The following is a 23,872-nucleotide window of genomic DNA, read 5'->3' on the forward strand; positions in this document are numbered from 1 at the left end:
CCACAAGTTTAACTGAATTCTGACTCTGTCAGCCTGGAGATAGCACCAGCTTCCACAGGTTAAGGGCTCAGTCCCACAAGACTGACACCACTTCAGCCGCCAATCCAGGTTCACCTGTCCTTCCGACGAACTGACTACAGATCGGAGGTTCCCACGACCCCCTCCTCTGGTTGGATTCACTTGCTAGAGCGGCTCACAGAATTCAGGAATCCAGTTTTACTAGATCGCGGGTTTATTATAAGGGATATTAAAGGATATGAATGAACAGCCAGATGGAGAGATATGTATATAGAGCGAGGTTTGGAAGGGTTGGAAGGGTCCTCAACACAGGAGCTTCTGTCCCTGCGGAGTTTAGGGCCTGGCCCGTGGAAGCTTTCTGGTTCACCAACCTGGCAGCTCTCTGAACCCCCTCCTTTTGGGTTTTCATGGAGGCTCCAACCCTCTAATTGTGGTCGGTCCCCCTGGCAACTATATCCCCATCCTTAGGGGATTTCCAATAGTCACCTCTTACCATAAACCCAGTAGTGGTGGAAAGAGACTTGTTATGAATAACAAGACACCCATTTCACTTCGTGGCTCTGAGGGATTTCAGGGACTGAGGCCAGAAGACCAAATATTGTAACAAAAGGTGCTCCCGTTGCCCTTAGGAAATTCTAAGGGGTTTGGGATGAAGACCAAAATATATATTTATTATAAATCACGATATCACAGTCCTGTGACCATAAAAAAAATGAATTTGTAGTTACACTTACTGAAAAAGAAATCTCCAGGCCCAGATGGTTTCAATGGCAAATTCTACCAAATATTTAAAGAAGAAATAACAATAATACTATGCAGTCTCTTCCAGAAAAACAGAACAGGAGGGAATATGTCTGAACTCACATTTTGAGAGCAGCATTATCCTGAGCCCCACACCTAAGAATGCCAAAAAGAAAAAGAAAATTACAGATAATAGCCCTCATAAGCCAACTGCAAAAATCTTCAACAAAATATAATCAAATCAAATCCTGTAATATATATAAAGAATAATGCATCAAAACTAACTGGGATTTATCCTGGGAATGCAAAATTGCTTCTTTAGTTGAAATCTGTCATTACAATTCATCATGTTAATGGTCTAAAGAAAAAGATCACACGCCATGTCAATTGATGTGAAAAAAGCATTTGACAAAATCCAACACCCATTCATGATAAAAACTCTCAGTAAAATGGAACAGAGGGGAACGTCCTCAACCAAGTAAGGGTCATCTACAAAAACCTACAGCTTACATCACATGTAATGGCAAAAACTGGACATATTCCCCCTGAAATTAGGAACAAAACAAAGAAATCTACTCTTACCATCCTTATTCAACATCATACTGGAAGTCTTAGCGACCCCAGTGAAAAGGAGATAAAAACACAGAGATTGGAAGGGAAGAAATAAAACTGTCTTTATTCACTGACGATCTGATTATCTGTGTAGAAAATTCCAAGGACTCTGAAAGAAAAACTTGTAGAACTAATTCACAAGTTTGGTAAGGTCTTAGCATGCAGGATCGCAACAGAAAGATCATAATTAGAAACCAGAAAATTTTAAAATAACATTTACAGTAGCGCCAAAAATCAAATACTAGGTATAAATCTCCAGAAAACATGCACTGGATCTGTATGTTGAAAACTACAAAATCCTGAAGGAAGAATTTTTTTTAGCTTTTTAGAATTATTTTTTTTAATGTTAAAAATTGAAGTATAGTTGATTTACAATATTGTGTTAGTTTCAGGTGTACAGCACAGTGATTCAGTTATACATATGAAGGAAGAATTTTAAGACAAATAAATGGAGAGGCATACCATGTTCATGAATGGAAAGACTCAACATAGTAAAGATATCAGTTCTCCTTAAACTGATCTACAGATTAATTACAATTCCAACCACAATTCCAGCAAGACTTTTTGTAGACAGAGACAAGCTGATTCTAAAATTTACATGTACAGATGGAAAAAACGAGAATAGCTTAAACAATTTTGAAAAAGAAGAATAAAGTGTGAGAATCACATTACCCAACCTAAAAACTCACTCTGAAGTTGCAGTAATGAAGACAGTGTGGTATGGGTGAAGGATAGACACACAGATGGACAGAGCAGATTAGAGCCCAGAAATAGGCCCTCACTCCTTTGGCGAACTGATTTTGACAAGGGTACAAAGGCAGTTCAGCAGAGAAAGAATCGTCTTTTCAATAAATAGTGTGGGAGCAACTGGATATTGATGTGAAAAAAGAAAAGAATTTTGATCTAAACCGTATAACTTATGCAAAGATTAACTTTAAATGGGTCATAGGTCTAAACATAAAATCTAAAAATATAAAATGTTAGATTAAAACATAGGAGAAAATCTTACTAGCATGGAGTTAGGTAAGGAGTTGATAGATTTGACATGAAAAGCAAACTCCATCAAAGGCAAAAATATGTATCCTAATGTTAGTAGCACTGTCAAGAGGGATAGTTGTTTGGAAAGCAGTCTGACAGCATCTGGCAAAATTGAAATGATATATGATCTTTGACCTAGAACTTTCTCTCCGGGGAATTGGGCCATCCCACAGAAAGGAGCATCCATGCTGAGGGTGCAGGGAGAAGGGTTTAGCTGTGCCTGCGGTGGCAGAAACGCGGGGCCACAGGGATGGCCGTGCAGAGAGTGTACTGGACATCCACTAGCATGGCCCCGGAACCGCGTGAGGCTGACCCCAAGCTCTACGCTCTGGGAACGCAACAGGGAAGCTGCCTGGGTGAGGAGGGGGCAGAGCCGTGTGTAGTAAAGAGCCGTGTAATGAACCAGCGGCAACCAGTGTGCGCACAGGCCAAGCGCAGCGGGCTCGAGGGGAATCCTACGCAGATGCAGGCGGTGGGTCAGGAGAAATAAGACACCACCTCACGGGCTTTCTTGGAGGGGGTCCTGCTGCAGAGGTGGGAGAAGCCACCGTGTAGAGCCACAGAATGGAAAGGCAGAGGCCGTGGGGTTTTTTGTGGTTTGGTTTTTTTTGGCTGCGCCTCGTGCGGCTTGTGGGATCTTAGTTCCCTGACCAGGGATCAAACCCAGGCCCTCGGCGGCGAGAGCTCAGAGTCTTAACCACTGGACCGCCAGGGAAGTCCCAAGGCCGTGGTTTTAAAACCACAGGAAAGATCACACTTGGGCGTATCTGCCAATGCACATGTATGGGTGGGCACTTGTAACGGGAACTGATGGGGAAGACAAGAACTGGGCAGGTGCTGGTCAGGGGCGCCCAGGGTCTCAGTGGGCACTGAGGCATGGCGGCCCCTGGCTCGAGGACATTGCGGGTGCAGGTGGGGGTGGGGATGGGGGGGCATCGGGAGCCCAGGGGGCCTGCCCACTCCTCCTAGGTGGTCAGACCTCAGGCCGTGGTGCCCTCCGGGGCCTGCCAGGTGGGGTCTGCTCCAACCACAAGGGCCTTGGTTCTGCCCAAATGCCCTGAGGCCTTTAAGAGGAACAGGGTCTTTTAGACTAAAACCCCCTCTGTTTCCATAGTCAGTGGGTCTGGACACATAATAGCAGGTGGTTAATAAATGTAGCGGAATGAGGGACACTTAGGGTGTCATGGTGTCCCGGGCGCGGGGTGGCAGGGGGAGCCCACAGGAAGGCGCCACGTGGCTGAGGGTCCACGAGAGGCAGCACAGGGCCCCCTGTGGACGGGGCGCGGGGACGGCCACCAGCAGCACAAGGAGAGGTCTGGAGGCCGCCTGGAGAGCAGAGTGGCCACCAGAGCCAGTGGAGCACTTGAGAAAAGCTCCTTGTGTCCCCGGGCGCCGGTCCTGCACGCGGCGGCCTCGCCGTGCCCGGAAGCGGACGTCCCGTCCTGGGCAGGCTGCTGGGGGCTGCTCTGCTCCCGGACCTCAGGACGGAGGGCCCGAGGCTCTGCTCCCAGACCTCAGGACGGAGGGCCGCTCGGGGGCCACTCTTTTGCGGCCATTCAGGACCTCCCAGCCTGCGTTTCCCTAACGGCTCACTTTGGAGACATTGCTCTTCTCCAGGAGGCTATAAATAGAAAACTTGTCTTGAGCGCCTGGCTCAGCCTGACTTACTTCTGCCTCAGAACTGCAGGCGTCAGTGTTGGATATCTGCTGTGGACGCTGGGTTTTATAAACACAGAACCTGGGAGGAGAGACAGTCTTTTTCCTCCTATTTCGCTGTTTGAGGACATGACCATGTGGCCAGTGAGTCTGGCCGGTGGCCAGCACTGAAGGACTAGGAGTCCGTGTGCCCGCGATTACCTCCAAAACAGGACACTTGGGCAGCTGTTTGCCAAGACGTGGTTTCAAGAGGTCTGGAACTCGGTCGGGAACGTGGTCTAGAATGAAGTCTTTTATCCCTCAGACTGTATTAGTACTTCTCTCCAAAATTCTGTGCCAACCAGTGGGAAGTTGAAATCTGTAGAGAAAAGTTAGAAGAGGACGGACGCTGGAGAGCGCGCCACGCGCAGGCAGGACGGGCTCCTCTGTCCACAGAAAGGCCTGTGAGGACACAGCCCCACAGGGGAGCTCCCGGAGCCCGTGCCTCCGCGGAGCGCCGCGGGCATCCTGTCCACGAGGCGGAGCCTCCAGGGCAAGGAGGGGACAGGGGTGCTGAACGCATGTGCCGGGGCTGGTTCGAGTCGCTGCTGTGTTGCGGCTGTCGCCCCCCTGCTGCCGACGACAGGGCGGCGGCGGGGCTGGACCACGTGTGCGCCTCGTCCCCACTCAGGGGCTGTTGGGAGCCAGGCTGCTGTAAACGTTGTGCTCTCATTTCCCTGGGATGGACGCTGGGTCGTGTTCAACCAGTGAGAAGCCGCCAGGCTGCTCCGGGGCTGGGGTGGGGCTTGCAGGTTCCTGTCCCCGGGCCGCGGTCCCTGTTTTACCTTAGCCAGTCTGATGGCTGTGGAGGGCATCTCGCGTGGCTCCGAGCTGCCTTCCCTCACGGCTGATGACATGGGCGTCCTTCCTCGAGCTTCTTCGCCAGCTGTGCCCGTCTTCAGGGAGGCGTCCAGCTGTGTCTTTTGCCCGCTCCCTAACTGGAATATCTGCTTTACTGTTGAGTCTCCGGAGCGCTCTCTGTGTTCTGGAACTAACCCTTCGTTGGGTTATGTGCTTGCAAATATTTTCATCCGCTCAGCAGGGTCTTTGGCGGAACACAAGTTGGGAGAGCTGGCACGGTTACCACGTTGTCGCCCAATCCACGAACATGCTGTCTCTCTGTTTATTTGGGCTTTTGATTTCTTTTATCAGCATTCTGTAGTTTTCAGCATGCAGTTCTGTCCACATTTTGTTACGTTCAGTCCTAAGTGTCTTATTTTCCAGGGCGTCACTATAGCCGGGTTGGTGTCTTCATTTGGTTTCCACGCGATGACTGATCATTATGAGCACGGAGGCGCCTGCTGACGCATGTGTGGGTTTGCTGAGCCCACTCTGTCCTTCTACACGTGCTTTTGTTGATACGCTGAGATTTCCTACAGTCAGCCATGTCCTATGCAAAGAGGGAGCTTTATTTCTTCCTTCCCAATCGGTCTGCTTTTCCTTGCCTTATGGAAGCAGCTAGAACTCATAGGGCTGCCCTGAAGGGAGCAGAGAAAGCAAACTCCTGGTCCCACTGCAGCCCCAGGGGAAAGGCTCACGCGTCCAGTCAGGCCCCCGGGGCATCGGCTGGGAGGTGAGCTGAGGCCCACCTCACATGACTCAGACATGGCATCGAGCGTCATTTACGACACAGGGCGGGTCCTTACCGGCAGTGACAACGATGCAGCTAGCTCCACGGATGGGAACGGACAGTGAAATTGGATGTGGCACCATGGGACCAGGTAATGAGGGCTTGACGGCCAGAGTGAGTGACCTGGGCTCAGTCCAGCAGCTGGCGGAGTTCAAGATAGACGGAGAGAGACAGAGACAGATGGAGAGAGACAGACGGACGGAGACAGGAGATGTGGCGGCAGAGGGAGTCTTCTTTTGTGACTCTGTCCCTTTAGAGTGTGACCTGGGGGGGTACTCGTACAGCCGCAGCCGAGCCTCTGGACGCGGGGTGAGAGTGCCTGGGGCCTGGGCTGTCCTCGTTGGGTCTCACACACTTGAGGCACCAGGTTCCTGGACTCTCGCCAGGGCCACGATAGGTGGCACACGGTGCCTGGCAGGGCGACGCACTCACCTCAGAGCTCTGGGGTCTAGGACGGAGTTCCTTTGGTTTAATTGGCACTTTGGACTTCCCAGGTACCAGAAACTCTGAAGGGATGGATGGTCACGGAGATCTTCTCTTCTCTTAGACTTGGTTTTAGGGGTTGAGAAGCAGCAGGCATCTCCTCGGGACCTGCTGTCCTGGCTGTAGCTGTGACCCCGGCAGGGAGCAGACTCAGGAAGCTGGGCGGGGAAATTGCCACGTGGGAGCTTGGGCCTCCTGCCCATGCTGGCACCTCTGGGAGGGACCGAGCAGGCGGAAGGGAGCCTCTGCACCTCTGGACCTTCCCCGGCTTGCACCCTCGTCCCCCCCACCCCTCTCCTCGCCAACACCCCTCCTCAGCAGCCCTGACCCCGGCCGCACCCCCCCGCGGCCGCCTGGCCCTTGGGGTCCTCTCTTGTAGTTTAAAAATAACCTCCTTGCAAAGCCTCCCTGAAATCCAGCCCCCCGCACTCTCTCCAGAACCCCAGTGTCCAGCCACCTGGTGGCATCACACGCAGACGTCCACGCAGCTTGTGATGAGCTCAGCGGAAACCAACTGTGAGGACAGGCCGCCCCGCGGCGGCGAGGAGCTCCAGATGGGCTGCGTCCCCGGACGCCCGGGCACAGCTCTCGCCTCGGCCCTCCAGGCCCTGCAGCTCAGGTGAGGAGACGCGCAGCCTCCTTCCCGTGCTCTCGGGGGCTGTCCCCGCACCGTGGGTCCCCAAGCTGAGTGCTTGCCGGTGGATAAGCTCGTGGGCTCCAGGCCTTTGGAAGGACCAGCCCCGGGCCCTCCTGTGTCCTCCTTCATCCTCTTCCCTCCACCCCGAGGCTCTGCCCTGCTCTGCGTCCAGCCTCCCGAGTCCATGAGCGGCTCACAGATTTCCGGTGTCTCCTGTGACTCCATTAAAACACGTAAAGACTCTGCATTTCTCCTGAAATACACTTCAGCTGCCTTCCTGTGCCTGTTGGTATTGTCACGTCTAAGTATTTCTAATTTCCATTATGATTTCTCTTAGACCCATGAACTATTTAGAGATGTTTCCAAATGTATGGTTTTTGTTGTTGTTGTTGTTGTTTGTTTTTACATCTTTACTGGAGTATAATTGCTTTACAATGGTGTGCTAGTTTCTGCTTTATAACAAAGTGAATCAGTTATACGTATACATATGTTCCCATATCTCTTCCCTCTTGCGTCTCCCTCCCTCCCACCCTCCCTATCCCACCCCTCTAGGTGGTCACAAAGCACCGAGCTGATCTCCCTGTGCTACGCGGCTGCTTCCCACTAGCTATCTGTTTTACGTTTGGTAGTGTATATATGTCCATGCCTCTCTCTCGCTTTGTCACAGCTTACCCTTCCCCTCCCCATATCCTCAAGTCCATTCTCTAGTAGGTCTGTGTCTTTATTCCTGTCTTACCCCTAGGTTCTTCGTGACATTTTTTTTCTTAAATTCCATATATATGTGTTAGCATACGGTATTTGTCTTTCTCTTTCTGATTTACTTCACTCTGTATGACAGTCTCTAGGTCCATCCACCTCACTACAGACAACTCAGTTTTGTTCCATTTTATGGCTAATATTCCATTGTATATATGCGCCACTTCTTCTTTATCCATTCCTCTGTCGATGGGCACTTAGGTTGCTTCCATGTCCTGGCTATTGTAAATAGAGCTGCAATGAACACTGTGGTACATGACTCTTTTTGAGTTATGGTTTTCTCAGGGTATATGCCCAGTAGTGGGATTGTTGGGTCGTATGGTAGTTCTATTTTTAGTTCTTTAAGGAACCTCCCTACTGTTCTCCATAGTGGCTGTATCAATTCCCATTCCCAGCAGCAGTGCAAGAGGGTTCCCTTTTCTCCACACCCTCTCCAGCATTTATTGTTTGTAGATTTTTTGATGATGCCCATTCTAACCGGTGTGAGATGATATCTCACTGTAGTTTTCATTTGCATTTCTCTAATGATTAATGATGTCGCGCATTCTTTCATGTGTTTGTTGGCAGTCTGTATATCTTCTTTGGAGAAATGTCTGTTTAGGTCTTCTGCTCACTTTTAGATTGGGTTGTTTGTTTTTTTGTTATTGAGCTGCATGAGCTGCTTGTAAATTTTGGAGATTAATCCTTTGTCAGTTGCTTCATTTGCAAATATTTTCTCAAAGAGCACGGAGGGGACAGACAGCGTCGTTTCCAGGTGGGAAGAGCATGAGCTTGGAGCCCTCCGGCTGCATTTGTCAGATCTGAAAAGCATGAGTGCCCGTCAGTGCGGGACTTCAATAACATCCTGATGGACCCACGAAATGCACATTCACAGCCATTAACAGCAGACACACCTCGAAGGTAATCATGAAGACTTTGAAGACTGGTAAATGAAAAAGACACTCAGTGATGCTGTGGGAGGGGGAGTGGATAACTGTGATACAGGACCATCTGGAGGCGGCTTGGCTGGACTCCATGAGGATGGGCCAAGGGATGGCAGGAGAGGGCCAGGCCTCCCGGCTGAGACCTGCATGGTGACAGGACCCTCCCCCAAAGGCAAGAGACCTTTGAGGTAAAGGGCTCGGTTCTGATCCTGACCTCTGACCCGGGCAGCGACACCGCAGTTCTGCCTGCTGCCCGGCACCCACTGTGCTTCATGTCCGTAGGCAGTTGGGAGCCCTCGTGGTCTCTGACCTGCTCTGACCCTCGCCCGACCCGACCGCAGTCCATCTGTAGAGACCAGGCGCCGCTCCAGCAGTTGAGAGGCCGGAAAGGTGAGCATCACCTGCACCCTCGTCCCTTGTGGCCACGTTGGGGGTAGAGGTCACCAGATGGGCGGTTCCATCCTTCCTGGGATGCGGCCAAGACGACGCTGACCCCCCAGCATTGACCATGGGCCGGGCGCATCCAGCCACGTAATCGGTCTGTGGGGGGAGGGCTGCTGCCAGAGGTGCCCGTGTCCATGTGAGGAGCCCAAGGTCAGAGCTTAGACACCTGGCCCAGAGGAGGAGGAAGGACAGCAGGAGGGGGTAGAGAGGATGCGGGAGGAAGAGCAGGGGGTGAGCCAGGGGCTCCAGGCCAGTCCAGAGCGTCTGTATTTGTTTAGGGTGCAGGTACCTATAAAGGTTGTACCCAGGTGAGCCTCTGATGTGGCCGTCAGACCCAGAGAACCTCAAAGAAGCTGGCTGAGGCCTGGGTGGAAATCGCTATAGGGATTTAACTCAGACTGCGAAGGCTTAGGGTGGGCATAAGTAGCCACCTGGCACTGGTAGCCAGCAGGGTGAGGGATGGGGGAATGTGCTCAGGCATTGGGGACGGGCTGGTCCTGAGGGTCCGTGTGCCAGAAGCCAGCACCTGCCCGAATCCACCTGACCCTGGTCACATTCCCCTGCCTGGTGACAAGACCCTCCTCCAAAGGCAAGACCCCTTAGAGGGAAAGGCTCAGTGCCAACCCTGACCAATGACGTGAGGCCCATTGTGGGTTGGAATGGCAGTGACCCCACAGTTCCACCCGCTGCCTGGCACCCACTCTTCTTCGTGTCCGTAGGTGTTTGGAGGCCCCCGGGGTCCCTGACCTTCTCTGGCCCTCACCTGCCCAGCTCCATCTCTCCTGCCCCGTCCCTGGGTGCATTTCCATCGAGGAGGCACATCTCCCAGCAGCAAGAGGTCAGATGGGTAAGCATCACCTCGTCTCTTGTGGCCACAGTGGGGACAGAGGCCCATGGGTGGGTGCCTCCGTCCTCTCTGGCTCCAGCCAAGCTGACTCGGACCCCACCCCACTGACCCTGGGCCAGGCCCCTGCAGCCCCTTTTGCCTCCGTGGGGGGAGGGCTGCTGCCAGAGGTGCCCATGTCCACGTGAGGAGCCCGAGGTCAGAGCTTAGACACCTGGCCCAGAGGAGGAGGAAGGACAGCAGGAGGGGGTAGAGAGGATGCGGGAGGAAGAGCAGGGGGAGACAGATAGAAGACAGAGCCAGTGGGGAGGTGCATGCAGGGTGACGGAGGGAGGAGGAGGTAAGACAGGAAGAGGGGGAAGGACAGGAAAGATGGAGGGCGGTGGGACGCAGGAGCAGTAGGGGAGAGTGGCTGAGTGGCTGAGGAGTAGGTCTGGGTGTCGGGAAATGGGGAGAATGCGGAAGGAAGGGTGGAGGCGAGTGGCCAGTGGGGACAGAGGAGGAGGAAGGATGGAGAAGGGATGCAAGAAGCGGGCAGGAGGGGAGGGTGCAGGAGGAGGTGAAGGGTGAAGGCTAGGGGTGCGAGGGAGGGGAGGGGAGGCGTGTGGATGGAGGGGAGGCGAGCGGAGCAGGGCAGGGTGCGGAGAGGTGCTCAGAGCTTCGGAAGCCCCACAGCCCGGCGCCCTCTCCAAGCCCTGTGCTTGTGCCCTGCGTCCTCGAAGTACCCTGTCCATCGTGCCCCAGATCAGGGGCACTGCCAGGTGAGGACGTTTGTGTTCGGGCTGTGGGCCGGGCTGGGACACAGGGCCTCATCCTGAGCAGTGCCCTGTCCCAAGTCCTCTTGACGTGTCACTGGCCCAACACATCCCAGCCGTGTTCCCGATGGGCTGGGCCTTCTGCAAGTGTCCAGGAACGAGTGGGTCCCTCTGCGTGAATGGGGACCGTGAGGCCCTTCCCCCATCGCCTTGTTCAGAATTGTGGACCTAGAGACGGTCTCAGCAGCACAGAGGCTGCCTGAGGTCAAACATGTCCTCCTCTCCCCAAGCCACACCCTCCTGATCAGCTGCGGTGTCGTCTGAGCTGATTCACCAGCCAGCACAAGCTTTGAGTTCAGTCAGCTGGAGTAGGTGTGAGGATCTCGTCCTAGAGACCCCCGGTCCCCAGTCCCTGCTCTGCTTCCCGAGTGGGGCCATCCTGGGTGGGCGCCCGGTCCTGGGAGGAGCCTAGTGGGCAGGAGCCCAGGGCCGCCCTTGACCAGGAGCGCCCCTGCCACCTTCAGGGTCTCCTGGGGCTGAGACTGTGGGGAATCGGGCTCAGAGAGCTCTTTTTCTTCAATTCACACATCACTAAATTTAGCTGTTAAAATACACCGATCAGTGGTTTTCAGAGTATTTACAAAGTTGTGCAACCATCACCACTGTGTCCACATTTCGCCACCTCGTAACAAAGTCTCGTATCCGTCAGCAGAGAACCCCCCAGCCCCTCCCCCAGCCCTGGAGACCACTGGTCGAGTTTCTGTCTCTACGGATCTGGCGATGCTGGACGTTTCAGATCAATGGGATCACTGTGGTCTCTTGTATCCAATTTCTTTCACTGAGCATCATCTCTATCCATGTTGTAGCCCGGATCAGTATTTCCTGTCCCCAATACAGGAGGGTTCTAATTTCTCCGCATCCTTGTGTTACTGGTGATAGCCATTCCGTGGGTGAGGAGTGGTGTGTCCCGTGGCCTTGTCTCTGAAGCTGGGTAGACTTCGGAGAAAGGTCTATCTATGTCCTCTGTCCATTTTCTAATTGGTCTACTTCTTTTGATTGAGTTCGGAGTTTTTATATATTCTGTATACTAGGCCCCTTATCAGATAGGTGATTCACAAATCTTTTTATTCATTGTGTGTCTTTTCACTTTCTTGATGGTGTCATTTGAAGCACAGAAGTTTTTCGTGATGATAAAGTCCAGTTTATCAATTTTTTTCTGTTGCTCGTGCTTTTTTACTTGTTTATTTGTTGTGTGTGTGGCCATGCTATGCAGCATGTGAGATCTTAGTTCCCCGACCAGGGATGGAACCCGTGCCCCTGCAGTAGAGGCACAGAGTCCTAACCGCTGGGCCGCCAGGGAAGTCCCGTGTTGCTCGTGCTTCTGATGCTCGAGCAAACTGTGATTCCCGCAGGAGCCCCTCTGCAGCCGGCAGCCACCCTCTCCTTTGCTCAGCGCCCAAGGCCAGGATCGCAGCTCACTGCGCAGCTCAGCACTTCGCCTGGGCCTCCTGGCCCCCTGCTTGCCCCTCATCACCTCACTGTGACAGGATTTCCCAGGCGGCTCGGAGGGGAGTCTGGAAGCGGAAGTAAGTGTTACGAGGTGTGGGTGCGAGCCATGACCCGCCACCCCGGCGGCGTGGTTTTCTCCCCTCATCAGACAGACAGGGGAGCTGCCGACAAGGAGCCAACTTCAACTTGCTGGCTCTCTGAAGCTCTTTAGCACACTGGGATATTTGGATATTTTTGTCTTGCAGCGTCGCACATGGAGAAGCCGGAGACCCTGCTGGCCCTGGAACGAGCAGAAATAACAGCCAAACACAAGTAGGTGAGACCCCGGCAGACGGTGAACACGAAGAGCAGGTGCAGCCCAGGCAGGTATCAGAGCCAAGGACAGGCAGGTGAGGCCCGGCGGGGATCAGAGCAGGTAGATCAGGTGAGGCCCAAGTGGGTATCGTCACCAGTCGGAGCAGGTACAGCCCCGGTAAGGATCGTAGTCACCAGCAGCAGGTGAGGCCCAGGTGGGGAAGCACAGGTGGGGAAGCACAGCCAGCAGAAGCAGATATGTCCCTGGTGGGATCAGAGCCAAGGAGGGGCGGGTGAGGCCCAGGTGGGGCCCATTGCCAGGTATGCGCAGGTGCGGCCCAGTGGGAGCCACAGCAGCAGGAACAGTTATGTTCCAGGCGGGGATCCCGGCCAAGGCTGAGAAGGCGGAACCCAGGTGGGTATCCTCACCCGGAGGGGCGGGTATGGCCTGGGTGGCGGTCACAGCCAGTGGGACCAGGTGGCCCAGGCAGGATCCTAGCCAGGTACGAGCAGCTCCCACTCGGGCAGGTGGGTCTCGTGCTGTGCTCCTGGGACGCAGGGCAGGGGAGGTGTCCTGCCCCTCCTTTGGCCACACCTCTGGCCTCTGTGGGTTTCAGGGCCAGGCAGGGGCTCCAGTGGAACCCGGGGAAGATGCTGACCGCTCGCTGTACAAAGTTGCCGACAGGCTACGTTTTCTGCCATGAGGCATCAGGATGCCCCTCCTTCCCATCTCGGGGCAGGTTTCCTTTTGCAGAAAGACCTCTCTGGAGGCGGGACCCATCGCCCCAGCTCAGGGCCTCGACCCCTGGTGGCCACGGCGGGTCAGGGTCTGCACTGGGCTGGAGCTGAGAGGACTCGGGGAGGCGGCGGGGGCAGGGCTGGGCGCTGGTCCAGGCCTGGGCCTCAGCCGCGTGGCCTCCATGCCTGGCCCTGGCCTCTGCCTCCGAGGTCAGAGGGAGGCTCAGCCTGGTTAGCAGACTCTGCAGAGCGTGGCCACAGGGTGAGGCGCGCCTGGCCCACAGGTCTCCGAGGCTCTGGCCCAGAGGACAGTGAGAGGTGTGGCCTCAGGCGCTGGAGGGACGGGCAGGGGGAGCAGGCAGGACCGGCCTCAGAAGCTCACGGGAAGGAGACAGACGCAGGTGGAGTTTGCAGCTGAAGACGACCTGACCCCTCGGTCTGGGGCTGGGAGGAGACTCGGGGTAGAAGGCCGGGCCGGGCCACGGTGGGGGAGAGAGGAGAAGACGTGCATGTACCTGGACGGAGCTGGTCTGCAGCAGGGCTAAGGGTGCTGGGCTCCTGGACGGAGGCGTCCACTCTGGAGCAGGGTGAGGCCCTGGGGAGCGACTCACCTGGACGGTGGCGTCCACTCTGGAGCAGGGTGAGGCCCTGGGGAGTGACTCACCTGGACGGAGGCATCCACTCTGGAGCAGGGTGAGGCCCTGGGGAGCAACTCACCTGAGAGCCCTGAGCGGGGGCCTCTGCGCTCCAGCAGGGCAGGGGCCGGGAGGGCATGGAACAGAGCGGGTGACCAGCATCGGCAGGAGGTGGGGCACCTCCTGGGGCTGCTGTGGGACGCAGCCCATCCCTGAGCCAGCACCCTCCTGGGGTCAGCCCTCCCCTCCGCAGTCTCCTGGGCTGACACCTGGGGGTTGATGGGGGCAGGTGGGGCCTTCTGGGCACCCGGCCGGGTGCAGGTCCTCACGCTCTGCTTCTCTTGCCTTCCAGTCAGGGGAGCTGCGTAGCCTCAGCACCCAGGGCCTCAGCATCAGCGGCTGCAGCACCCACTCAGCGAGGGTAAGAGCCATCCATGCTGCACCGGCGGGAGGGGGGAGGACGTCGTGGGTGCAGCTTCGGTTCCCTGCCGCCCTGACCCCAGAGCCGTCAAGGGGTCCTCGGGCTGAGGGGTCTGCGCCCTTCCTGGCGCTTTTGAGGTCACGCCCATCAGGGCCACCCTAGGAAGCTGGCAGCTGGGCCAGCACCACCATTTCCCATTTTCCAGCAAAAAGCCCAGGAGATCGGGCGAGCTGACAAGTGGGTGAAGATGCTGAGGGATTGGAGTAAATACCAGGGTGGCGAGAAGGTAGCAAGCTGAGCATCCTGACCCTGAAGGGTGCTGGGCTGGGTGCCCCACAAGGCCCGGGGAGAGTCTGATGCCAGGGCCGCAGCCAGCCCAGCCGGGGACCCCGCAGGAAGGGAGCAGCGGGGCCACGGCCCGCTCTTACTTGCGGCAGACCCAGCCCCTCCGGAGCATCCTCCAGACGCCTCTCGCTCTCTCACCTCCTTGGCATCCCCTGCACCTGTCTCACAGCTGGCTTCTCTCCCGGAGATGCGCCGGCGGGTCTACAAAGGAATCCCCCCACAGGTGCAAGGTCAGGTACGGTCTCTGCTGTTGGACATGGAGAAGGTGAAGGTGGAGAACAAAGGGAAATACCAGGGCTTCCCTGGTGGCGCAGTGGTTAAGAATCCGCCTGCCAATGCAGGGGGCATGGGTTCAAGCCCTGGTCCGGGAAGATCCCACATGCTGTGGAGCAACTAAGCGCGTGCGCCACAGCCACTGAACCTGCACTCTAGAGCCGCGAGCCACAACTACTGAGCCTGCATGCCACAACTACTAAAGCCCGTGCGCCTACAGCCCGTGCTCCACAAGAGAAGCCACTGCAACAAGGACCCGCGCACCACAACGAAGAGTAGACCCCGCTCGCCACAGCTAGAGAAAGCCTGCACGCAGCAACGAAGACCCAGTGCAGCCAAAAATAAATAAATAAGTTTTTTTTTTTTTTTAAAGGGACGACCAGGTATGGCCCCTCCACCTGTGCGGGGGCCGCACCAACAGGCCAGGACATCAGGAGCTTGGGGGGCTGGGCCTCAGGGACCCCTTGCCCATCCCCAGCACTTTCCTGGCACCTCCCAGGCTTGCAGGCCCCGAGGCCCACCTGCCTGGAAGGCCCCACCCACCCCCCTGCTGCCCATCCCACTTGGCCTAGTGCAGACACTGTGTCCAGATACGGACACATGCCACCTGGAATCAAACTAAGCCCTCCTAGACAGTTGGGGGGACAGAGTCACACAGCAAGGGATAGAAACCAGGGGGAAAAGAGCAAGGAGACACCCACAGAAGCCATGAAAGGAGAAAGCAAAGCCAAACCAGATGAACGACAGGCCTGCATTCAGCTGAACAGAAGGACTGAATCCGGACAAGAAGCAGGTCTTTTCCCATCGCCCCAGAGAGGTCCCTACACCTGGCCTGTTCCCACCGCCCAGCACCCCCTCTCCACCGAGGGCACCCCCAGGTCACATTGCCCGGGGAGGGCGCTCTGTGTACCCAGACCAAGTAAGACCAGTAGGGGAAATGTGACAGTAACCTACGAGGCTAAAAATGTGGCGGACACCCACTAACTGTGGGACTACAGCCAGCGTCACGCTCAGTCCGGAAGCTCTCAGAGGGCCCCCGGAAACAGGGCAGATACATACAGAGATCAAGAATGTCCCTCCGTATGAACGTAAAGAGTTCTGAAACGGGAACCGTGCATGTCTGTTAGGCCTAAGGGGAGCCCCAAGGATATGTTTTTCGCCTTCTTAACCAGGGGTCTGAGAGGGGGGGTGTCAGGGCCGCGGGGCTCTGCATTCCTCATGGACTGTTTTAGCGTCTGGCTGTTGGGAGCCCGAGCCCCCAGCAGCCCTCCCGTCCCCGTCCCCGGGGACCCTGAGTCGGGCTGGTGCCAGATTCACTCTTGGGAAACAAGGCAGTGAGCCGCCCTTACTGTCCTCGCCTTGCCCCGCCTCGCCCCGCCTCACCCCTCGTGTCCCCGCCTGTTGGCGGTGGGACTCCGGCGGGGGTCAAGGAACAGAGGCCCAACCGCCCTCTCCGCCTCCCCACGCACCTGGGAGCCGCCTCCCTGGGGCGCTGTCATCCTGGGAGGCCGCATGCAGCGGGCGGAGGAGGGGTCCAGCTGGCCTGGACGGTGCCTCCCTAAAGGGCGGGGGTCTGGACCTTGGACGTGGGCGTCACTCGTGACCCGCCCTGGCTTCAGAAATGCGCACAGTGAGGCTTCTGCAGAAACAGCTCAGCTCCCGCCAGCCTCCTCGCAGCGTGCGCTCTGTCCGGCGGTGGTGGTCGTGGGTCCGGGCTCCGCCTGACGCCTGCCCCGCCCCTTGGCCCCGCCCACAGAGCCCGAAACCGCAGGCCCGGCTGTACTCCCAGGACCTAAAGCAGATCGACCTGGGTGGGAACCGCGCCTTCCGAAACCGCATCATGTTCCGGGAGCGCTACGGCATCAAGTGGGTCCCCGGGGCCCCGCGGGGGGAGGCGTGGGCCTGGGTCTGAAGCTGGGATGGCGGGTGCCCGGCCCCCGGCCTGGCGGTGCCGCCTGAGCCTCGAGGGGGCGCGAGTGGGCACGTGAGGAACGAGGGCGGTGGTGTGGGGCACGGGGCGGGGGGCGCGCGGGGAGAGTGGGGACCGGTCTGGACTGGCTCAACAGGCCCCAGAGGGCCCCGCGGGAGGTGAGGGGCTCCAGGCACCAGAGACCAGGCTGGACCCGAGCCCAGGGGAACGAATGGAACGAATGCGGGTCGGCGGGGTCAAAATGACGCCCCATCTTGATGTTTTTAGTTATATATTTCTGCTCTTTTAGACAATTTCCATCATTTAATTTTTAAAAGTGTGACGAACCCCCAAATTCCATCACCCAGGTCCAACACTAGCGACACTGTCCTGTCCTGTGTCCTGCGTTCACCACACACTTGACCAGCACAGGTGTTTTACAGAGAACCCAAGATGTCTGGCCTCACCCCGTCCCTAGGTTCTCAGTATGCATTTTAAAAGCAGGGATTCTTGGGCTTCCCTGGTGGCGCAGTGGTTGAGAGTCCGCCTGCCGATGCAGGGGACGCGGGTTCGTGCCCTGGTCCGGGAAGGTCCCACATGCCCCGGAGCGGCTGGGCCCGTGAGCCATGGCCGCTGAGCCTGCGCGTCCGGAGCCTGTGCTCCGCAACGGGAGAGGCCACAACAGTGAGAGGCCCGCGTACCGCAAAAAAAAAACACACAAAAAAAACTGGATTCTTGGGAACTCCCTGGCGGTCCAATGGTTAGGACTCGGCACCTTCACTGCCGAGCGCCAGGGTTTGAACCCTGGTTGGGGAACTAAGATCACAAAGCTGAGTGGGATTTTGCGGGGGGGTGGGGACGGGACGGGACACGAAGACACAGGGATTCTTATGCGTGCCCTTGACCCTGTTGCTACACCTGAAGCATTTACTGTAATCCCCTAATATCCAGCCCTAGTGGGAGCCCTAATATCGGGTCTCCCAACGCTTCACTCCTTTCTGAACAACCTGTTCCAATCTTGGTAACTGGGTATGGCGCAAAGACCCTGCCGGCCGGGGAGAACTTGTGGGTGGGCAGGAGAGCAGGTTCTGCCGTGACAGGTTCGGGGCGTACATGAATAGCCAACAGATCAAGCTCGCTCTGGACCAAGAGATGCTCTTCAGAGCCCTGACCCCGGAGAGAAGAGGGGTCTGGCCAAGACGGCGCCGGGAGCATCAAGGCAGGCGTGGGCTGTGCTGCCCGAGTGGTCGCCCTGGACCTCCCACGCTCCTCTCATGACAAGATTCCTCTACCGAGGAGACTCCACGGGCCCGAAGCTGGGAAGCCCCATGCCTGCCTCGGCCCAGAGCGTGGCTGTGTCTCTGCTGACCTCCAAGGCCGGGCCCAGGGCGAGTCAGCCGCCACTGGCCCTCAGAACCTCCATCACCCCACAGCCCCCAGGCTGCAGGCCTCACGCAGACAGGAGCCCAGGGTGTGAGGATAAGCCTGGTGGGCCCCACCAACCCACCACCCCTGCCCATCTGCAGACCTGGGCACAGAATCAGGGAGGTTTCCTATAATGCACCACATCGTAAATATCTTAGGCTTCAGGCCCAGCCACTGCTGTCTGAGAACACAGCCTACTGGATACACAAATGAGGAAACACGGCTGTGTCCCAACTTCTGGTTCCATCTTAAACCTCTGGCTTGTTTGCAGGGCAACTCACTTGTTGCATTAGAAAACCAGAACGCCAGGATGGGGTGAGGCCATGGACACTGGGAAAGAGGCCGGTTAGGTGAGACAGAAGACACCTATGAGAGAAAGAACTATATCTAAATGTAAAACTTTCATTCTGCAAAAGACACTGTTAAAAGAATGAAAAAGCTACAGAGTGGGAGAAAATATTTGCCAATCATATATCTAATTAAGGACTCAGGCAGAATAAGAACCAAAGTGCTGGTAAGGATGTGAAGCAACAGGAACTCTCACCCAGCACTGGTGGGGATGCAAATGGTGTAGCCACTGTGGGGGACAGTTGGGTGGTTTCTTACAAAACTACACATATTGGGCTTCCCTGGTGGCGCAGTGGTTAAGAATCCACCTGCCAATGCAGCGGACACGGGTTCCATCCCTGGCCCAGGAAGATCCCACATGCCGCGGAGCAACTAAGCCTGTGCACCACAACTACTGATCCTGCACTCTAGAGCCCACGAGCCACAACTACTGAAGCCCGTGTGCTCTAGGGCCCACGTGCTGCAGCAATGAAGACCCAATGCAGTCAAAAAAACCCCACTACATATACTCTCACCATGTGATCAGCAATGATGCTCCTTGGTATTTACCCAAATGAGCTGAAAACTTAAACCCACATAAAACCTGCATGCAATATTCACTGCTCTGTTCGTGATCGTTAAAAACTGGAAGCAACCAAGATCATCTTCATCGAGGGAATGGATAAACTGGGGGATTCCATGAAATGGACTTTAATTCAGGAACACAAAGGAAGAAGCTATTGATTCACTCAACAGCATGGATGAGTCTTAGACATATTTTGCCAAGTGAAGGAATCCAGACCCACATGTGATTCCACTCACAGGGCGTTCTGGAAAAAGCACAGCCCCGGGAGGGGGAGGGTCAGCGGCCGCCAGGGCTAACGGGGTGGGATCTTAGGCCGGAGCATGGATGCGGCGGCCTCGCCCGTGTGTGAAAACCCAAGGGGCTGTACATCCCCGAGACTGAACTGTGATGTGTGCCAACAGAAAAAATAAAGAAAATAAAAACTTGTCAAACTGTACACCTGGGATATTTATATTTCATTGCATGTAGACTTTACCCCTGAAACTCGAGTTTTGATCCTAAAAATGCTGTATTATTAATCAGAAACTTGGCAGGGATGAAGGTTCCCAGTAATCAGAACTCTTGTGGGGCCCCCAGGGAGGCAGCTCTGCTCTACCTGCTCTTTCCAGAACATTCCCTCGAGGAATACCAGCTGAGAGGACCCCACGGGCTGCCCACAGTGGGGTCTTGGGCCAGCCCCCTGGCCTTGTGCTCTCCCAGGTCAGGCCCCCCAAGCCTGACCTCACGGCAGGACCTCCAGACTGTGCCGGGCCCCATCGCCTCCCTCGCCTCGTCTGGGAAAGGGGACCCAGGACGGCGCCCAGAGCCTCCGGCTTGGGGCTGCTGTGGTGCTGGCGCCTAGCTTGCTCAGGGGCTCTCCAGCCCACAGGGCATCTCAGGGGGCCCCTCCAGGGCAGTGTGAGCTCGGCCAGGCGGGAGCCCATCCAGGAGCTGAGGTGGTAGTGTGGAGGGGGCAGAAGAGGCCTCCAGGTGGGTCCTCCATGCACATCTGGCTCTTGCAAGAGGTGGACACTGCCAGGGCATAAGCCAGGTCATGGCGATCCTGCTGACGTTCCTGGGTGAGGAGGACGCCTTCTGGGCGCTGGTCCAGCTGATGACTGACGAGAAACATGCCATGCATGGTAGGTGACCACCGAGGACAGCTGGAGTGCATCAGGGCCAGGGGTCTCCCTGCAGAGCTCCCCCAGCAGTGGGCTGGCGGGGACCTGGGCCCAGTCTATGTCCCCATCAGCGAAGGGCACGGGCTCCCCGTGCTGCCCTCTGGGTCCTAGAGCCACGGCCCTCAATCCCGGCCTCGTCCAGGCAACTCTCCCTTCCCTGCTGGTCCTTCTGCCTCACACCTGCCACCCCCCAGCGCCCTCCGAGCCCACGGCCAGACGAAGCCCCGGCGGCAGCAACACCCCCTCCCGTGCCCCCAGCCTGGCTGCCAAGCCTGGGAGAGGGCCAGGCACACCCCCGTCACCCACCCCGTGGGCTGCACTCCCTGTCCCTCTGTACCGGGTCCCCCACCCCCCGCTGCGGCCAGGGCAAGCGCCAGGGCCGGACGCCTGCCCACCCCTCAGCCCAGGGTGCCAGCCAAGCTGGGCCTCCGGGAGCAGGGCCTCTGCCCCGGCCGCCCCGGCCTCACAGGCTGTCCTGCCTGGGAAGGGCGTGTCCAGCCAGGGCTCAGGAGGGCCCTGCACGCTGGGGTCACCGCCGGGGGCGCCTGCGGTACTCCACCCTCACTGGACACGGCTCTGATTTGTGGGGGTCCGGGGGCTCCTCGGGCTTCTCCATCCCGGGGTTCCCAAAACTGCTGAGACTCCAGGCCCACGAAGAGCACATTCTAGGCAGAGCCCTCCCCCAGCTGCAAGGACACCTGGTGAGTAGATGCATCGCCCCCGCCCCCGCACAGAGGCGCCGTCCCACAGCCACCGCAGGGGCTTGGCCTCCTGCAGGCTTCATTCTCCTTCTCCCGAGGGGGGGTTGGGGGGGGTGAGCGGCGAGCTCATTTCCAGCCGAGCACGCAGGCCCTGAGCCCGTGCCCTCCATCAGGATGAGGAGCAGACATCCACGGGCATTGACGAGCACGCAGGCCCTGCGCCCGTGCCCTCCATCAGGCTGAGGAGCAGACGTCCACGGGCATTGACGAGCACGCAGGCCCTGCGCCCGTGCCCTCCATCAGGATGAGGAGCAGACATCCACGGGCGCTGACACCATCCAGTGGTTCAGGCTTCATTCTCCTTCTCCCGAGGCGGGGGTGGGGGGGGTGAGCGGCGAGCGCGTTTCCAGCCGAGCACGCAGGCCCCGAGCCCGTGCCCTCCATCAGGGTGAGGAGCAGACGTCCACGGGCACTGACACCATCCGGTGGTTCTTGCAGTGCTCCGTCGACCGGGCAAGGCTGCCCAGGAGGCTGAGTCCCAGAGGTGCTCCCTGACCCCTCCTGATACCTGGGGAGGACCCAGCCCCACACCCCAGACATGCCATGCCCCTCCCGCGGGGCGTCCAGGAGCAGCCCAGAGCCCTCCTGGTGGGCGCAGGGCATCTCGAAGTCCCAGCCGTTTCTGCTTTGGCTGCCATCAGAAGGCTGGGTCAGCCCGGGGGTGGGCAAGCCAGCATTCTGCTCCACTGCGGTGTTCCCACCGAGCGTGGACAGGCTCTGTTGCCCCCAGACTAGGGGTCGTGCTGGCCAGATCCTCAGGACCTTGAGTCCAGGAGCCACGGCCCCACCAGGACGAGCCCCACCAGATGAGGAGCTGCAGGAGCTTGTCTGATGCAGCCCGGGCGACTGCAGGGGCCGGAGGCCGGTGGCGGGTTCTTACCCTGTGCTGGGACCACCACCGTGCCCTGCTCAAGCTGCCCCTCCTGGGCCTGCTGTCCCCACAGACCCCCTTTGCGCTGACCCTGAAGCTCTGGGATGCCTACATCCTGGAGAGCAAGCACATGCCGACGGCCATGGTGTACACAGTCCTTAAGGTCCCCGAACGTGGTGTGCAGGCCGCAGAGGAGGCAGGCTGGCCAGCACAGGAGCCCAGAGGCCACCCTCCGGAGCACGCCCTTGGCAGTGGCCCTGCCCATGACTCTCCCGGGCACAGCAGACCTACAGGTGTGGTGCCCAGCAGAACACAGCTGCCGCCCACGGGAGGTGCCCCAGGGTGGGGAGCTGAGTCTTCCCGGTGGGGCCCCCGCTGGCCTGATGGCATCCGCACCCCCAGAACGCCTCCTGAAGCTGCCCCTGGAAGTCCTGCAGGAGTTCCTGCAGGACACGCTGTCCCGGGCCTGGGCCCTGGAGGACGACGTGGTGCTCAGGCAGCTGCAGGCCTCGATGGCCAAGCTACGCAGGACGAAGTGGGACCTGCTTCCCTCAGGGGCACTGAGTAGCAGTCTCCTCCGGAGTCACCCTCTGGGGCAGTGAGCGGTGGGGCGAGCCCCAGGCCTTCCTCCTCACCCCCATCCATCTGCTCTTCTGCTCTAAGACTCGGCCGGCCAGGCCAGGGCTGGGCATCAGGACAGCCAGCGGTCGGCGGCCTGGCGAGCTGTTTCCAGTGTTGGGCTGGGGCCGCCATGCAGGGCCCCACCGGCCCACCCTGCGCAGGCCGGACGGCCTGGTCGGGAAGCTGGCCTGGCCTGGACATTTCCAGCAAAACCTGAAGAGTTCCCCACGAGGCCCCTGGGCCTGGAGCGACCTGCCCCAGCCCCCAGGCCTCCCCTTACCCCTCCCGGCATCAAGACGCTCCCCGGAGAAGATGGGCTGGCTCTCCCTGGCCCACCTGCCCAGCACGAGCAGCCCAGCCCCTCGCCCGGCCCGGCCATCCTGAAGGCCAAGGAGCAGTGGCACGAGGGGGCCACGGCCTCAGGCCTCCCGCTGGGGGCCCCGGAGGCTCCGAGTCTGGCCTGCCTGTCCCCAGCCCAGGACAGTCCTCAGGATCGGCTGCAGCCACAGTGACGGAATTCCCTCCCGAGCCTCTCAGTGAACCACGAGGCCACAGGCAAGTGGCCCCCAGACATCGGCTCTGAGCCGGAATGCTGGGTCCTCTCTGCTTCAACACCTGCCTGGGCCACCCGCAGGGCCACACGACAGGCACGGCCCTGCAAACCCACTGAGGTCCCAGCCACTGGCTCTGCCCAGCCCACTGAAGAGAGCACTTCCAGGCCCACGACACCCCTCCTGCCCTGTGACGACTGCAGCCAGCACCCCTCCTGGGGCAGTGACCAGCACGGCCGCGATGGGGCCGGGGCAGTGCCCCAAGAGCAAGCCCCGCACGTCCCCACAACCCCCAACCTCTGCGTCCACGAGGAAGCTGGACATTCAGGGGCCTCCAGAGAACAAGGTGACTGTGAGCACAGTGACACGCCTTACTTCTTCACGCTGGCCTTCCTTGAGGACAGGACCCCCTCACACAGCACAAGGCCCTGACCCAGAAGCGCCTGGCCTGGCCTGACTTGGGCCCCGGGAAGGCAGGGGCGCTGTGAGCACCCCGACAGTTGGAATGATGACTAAAGGGGCCGCCCTGGCCAGTCCAGAGCTCTGCCCAAGGCAAGGTGAGCCCTCTCGGAGCTGGATGTGGCCACCTGGGGCCTGGATGGGCACCACAGGCCGGTTTGGTGACCGGAGGTGGCCCTGGGAGCAACAGGCCACCTCCAACGAGGGGACGGCAGGGGCCAGCGGGCCACCCTCACACACATAAGGAGGCAGGGCCAGCGAGACGCTGGCCCCCACGCAGCCACCTGGTCCCCACGGAGCAGAGCAGAGGGTGCCACTGGACCCGACGGGCTGTGTTCCTCCCTCTGCCAAAGTCAGTTACTGCCTTCCAGGGTCCCCAAAACTCAGGAGAATCGACCCCACCGGGAGTCC

General features: G+C 58.1%; 1 protein-coding gene across 35 annotated transcripts in view; it reads left to right on the forward strand.

Moving 5' to 3' along the window:
* The window catches only part of LOC115849534 (collagen alpha-1(I) chain-like), a 26,546-nt gene extending 7,080 nt beyond the window's left edge, over nucleotides 1–19,466 (forward strand). The window contains exons 2-12 of one of the 35 annotated variants that reach the window (XM_060302683.2): nucleotides 5,738–5,825; nucleotides 6,656–6,836; nucleotides 8,333–8,510; nucleotides 8,816–8,923; nucleotides 9,697–9,824; nucleotides 11,989–12,162; nucleotides 12,331–12,397; nucleotides 12,711–12,794; nucleotides 14,105–14,173; nucleotides 14,611–14,753; nucleotides 16,548–19,466. In XM_060302683.2, coding sequence (XP_060158666.1) covers nucleotides 9,821–9,824; nucleotides 11,989–12,162; nucleotides 12,331–12,397; nucleotides 12,711–12,794; nucleotides 14,105–14,173; nucleotides 14,611–14,753; nucleotides 16,548–16,750 — 744 coding nt within the window. In that variant the 5' untranslated portion in view covers nucleotides 5,738–5,825; nucleotides 6,656–6,836; nucleotides 8,333–8,510; nucleotides 8,816–8,923; nucleotides 9,697–9,820 and the 3' untranslated portion in view covers nucleotides 16,751–19,466. Of the gene's footprint in view, nucleotides 1–3,354; nucleotides 5,826–6,655; nucleotides 8,722–8,815; nucleotides 8,924–9,696; nucleotides 9,825–11,315; nucleotides 12,163–12,330; nucleotides 13,811–14,104; nucleotides 14,174–14,378 lie in introns of those variants that run through there. The other 34 variants (XM_060302682.1, XR_009564716.2, XR_009564703.2 and 31 more) reach the window with 34 other exon arrangements.
* The last annotated feature ends 4,406 nt before the right edge of the window (nucleotides 19,467–23,872 follow it).

This window comes from Globicephala melas, chromosome 8 (assembly GCF_963455315.2).
Source record: "Globicephala melas chromosome 8, mGloMel1.2, whole genome shotgun sequence".
NCBI classification, from domain to species: domain Eukaryota; kingdom Metazoa; phylum Chordata; class Mammalia; order Artiodactyla; family Delphinidae; genus Globicephala; species Globicephala melas.